The sequence below is a fragment of the Seriola lalandi genome, unplaced genomic scaffold (genome assembly GCF_002814215.2).
Source record: "Seriola lalandi dorsalis isolate HSWRI2012SDOR001 ecotype SW California unplaced genomic scaffold, Sedor1 jcf7180002004795, whole genome shotgun sequence".
Taxonomy (NCBI): Eukaryota; Metazoa; Chordata; class Actinopteri; order Carangiformes; family Carangidae; genus Seriola; species Seriola lalandi.
Window position 1 is genome coordinate 1 of NW_019475450.1, and position 1,463 is coordinate 1,463.

Below are 1,463 nucleotides of genomic sequence, written 5' to 3' on the forward strand. Positions count from 1 at the left end.
TAAAATGCTTGATGTTGCGTAAACACAAGGAGTCTCATGAGAAATGTACCTAAATAAAATAGTCTAAAATTGGCAAAATTATGATTTAAATCATGAAATAGCTAATTCAGGAATAAGTAACAAGATTACAATCTGACTGCACTGTTGCTGCCAAGTACAGATACAATCCGGTCAGTACCAACAGTATTGGGATTTGATACTCAGCTGTATGTAATCTGAGAAAAAACAAACAAAAAAAAGGGACCTGAGTCTATGTGGCAGTGACCCATTGCATGGACAATGTGCTGGCTTTCCCCGTTTCGCTGGCTGAGGAAGTTACGAGCCAAACTGCGTGTTTTCGAGAAAGAGCTGTTATCAGAGGGATCACAGAGGTTGACCATCTCATTCACAGTAAAGAGTGCCTGGTAGCCTCGCTGCTCCCCCTCTCCTAGTTCCTGTGGCGAAAGTGCAAAGAATGGAAAGGACTGTATGTTTGAAATTCCATTTGATTAAAGTAATGCTTCGTCATGCATTGTTCTGTGTGAAAATACCTTCACAATGTCAATAAGCAACTCAAAATCTGTCAGCAGCTCCCTTACAGCGCGGTTAAATACCACCAACTCAGCTCTCTGCACAGAGAACTTCCTGTTGGGATCTGGACCTGCAATCATGGACCCTTGACCAGCTCCAAAAAGCCCATTACAGGCCATCTCTACATAAAGGGTGACACTAAAGAATGAGACAAACCTTCAGTAAGCCACGTTTGTTACAGAAATAGCAATGAACTCATGTTTTGAATAACTGACCTGTGTGGCTCCTCATCTTTCAGACAGGTAGATAGGATGTAACTCGTCTTTTCACCCTCTTTAGTCAGGCCCTGCAAATCCATACAGTGTGTTACACATGGCAATAAAATCTACACGTTCGGCTAAGCATAGCAATTTTACCACTTTCAGCTCATCTGATGTGAATTCCACTGCTGCTACGTTACCTGTACTGGCTGTCCATCTCTCCATACCATTGCTTCCCCATCACATTCCCACAGAAGATGAACCTCTTTCCCTCTCCAGGATTCAGGGATTTTCAGGGTCACCTTAAACCAGCAAGTCCACCACCTTGAAAAAGCATCATCAAGCTTGGTTTAGTGCCAATATTATAAATAAAAATAAAAGATACAACAGTGATAAAATCAGACAATATCTCTTACGTCGGTCCAAAGGTATCGCCAACTTTATAAGGGGCAAAGTTCTGCTTGGAAGCTTCTGTGAATGTGATCCGTTTACGGGACAAGAGGGAGGTGAGGGATTCCAGTGGGTGAGAGTCTCCATAGAGTCTGCAGACAATAATCATTCATAGAGCAGAGGCAAACTTATTTCTCAAAATCATGAATAACACTTTAAATTTCACTCAAGGGCCTTCACTATCCCTCTAATGTTACACCCTAAATTAAGATGAGCAACAAGTCAAACCAAAGAAATCCATTC

The 1,463-nt window shown here is 41.8% G+C and overlaps 1 protein-coding gene across 1 annotated transcript; it reads right to left on the reverse strand.

Annotated features, from left to right (window-relative positions):
* Window positions 1-11: 11 nt before the first annotated feature.
* LOC111669371 (alpha-mannosidase 2C1-like) lies at window positions 12-1,348 on the reverse strand. Its single transcript, XM_023425655.2, has 5 exons — window positions 1,187-1,348; window positions 971-1,094; window positions 786-856; window positions 531-708; window positions 12-434 (listed from the first exon to the last, which is right to left on the reverse strand). Exons 1-5 carry the CDS (start codon window positions 1,327-1,329, stop codon window positions 201-203), a joined length of 750 nt encoding a protein of 249 aa, XP_023281423.1. The 5' UTR covers window positions 1,330-1,348; the 3' UTR covers window positions 12-200.
* Between the last annotated feature and the right edge of the window lie 115 nt (window positions 1,349-1,463).

Excerpts from the sequence above, each read along its gene's own strand:
- LOC111669371 (XM_023425655.2), bottom strand. The coding sequence starts at position 1,329 with ATGATTATTGTCTGCAGACTCTATGGAGACTCTCACCCACTGGAATCC. Across the intron at positions 1,095-1,186 it reads GGCGATACCTTTGGACCGAC|GTGGTGGACTTGCTGGTTTA; the intron begins GTAAGAGATATT and ends TGCTTTTTCAAG. Across the intron at positions 435-530 it reads TGCTTATTGACATTGTGAAG|GAACTAGGAGAGGGGGAGCA; the intron begins GTATTTTCACAC and ends CTTTCGCCACAG.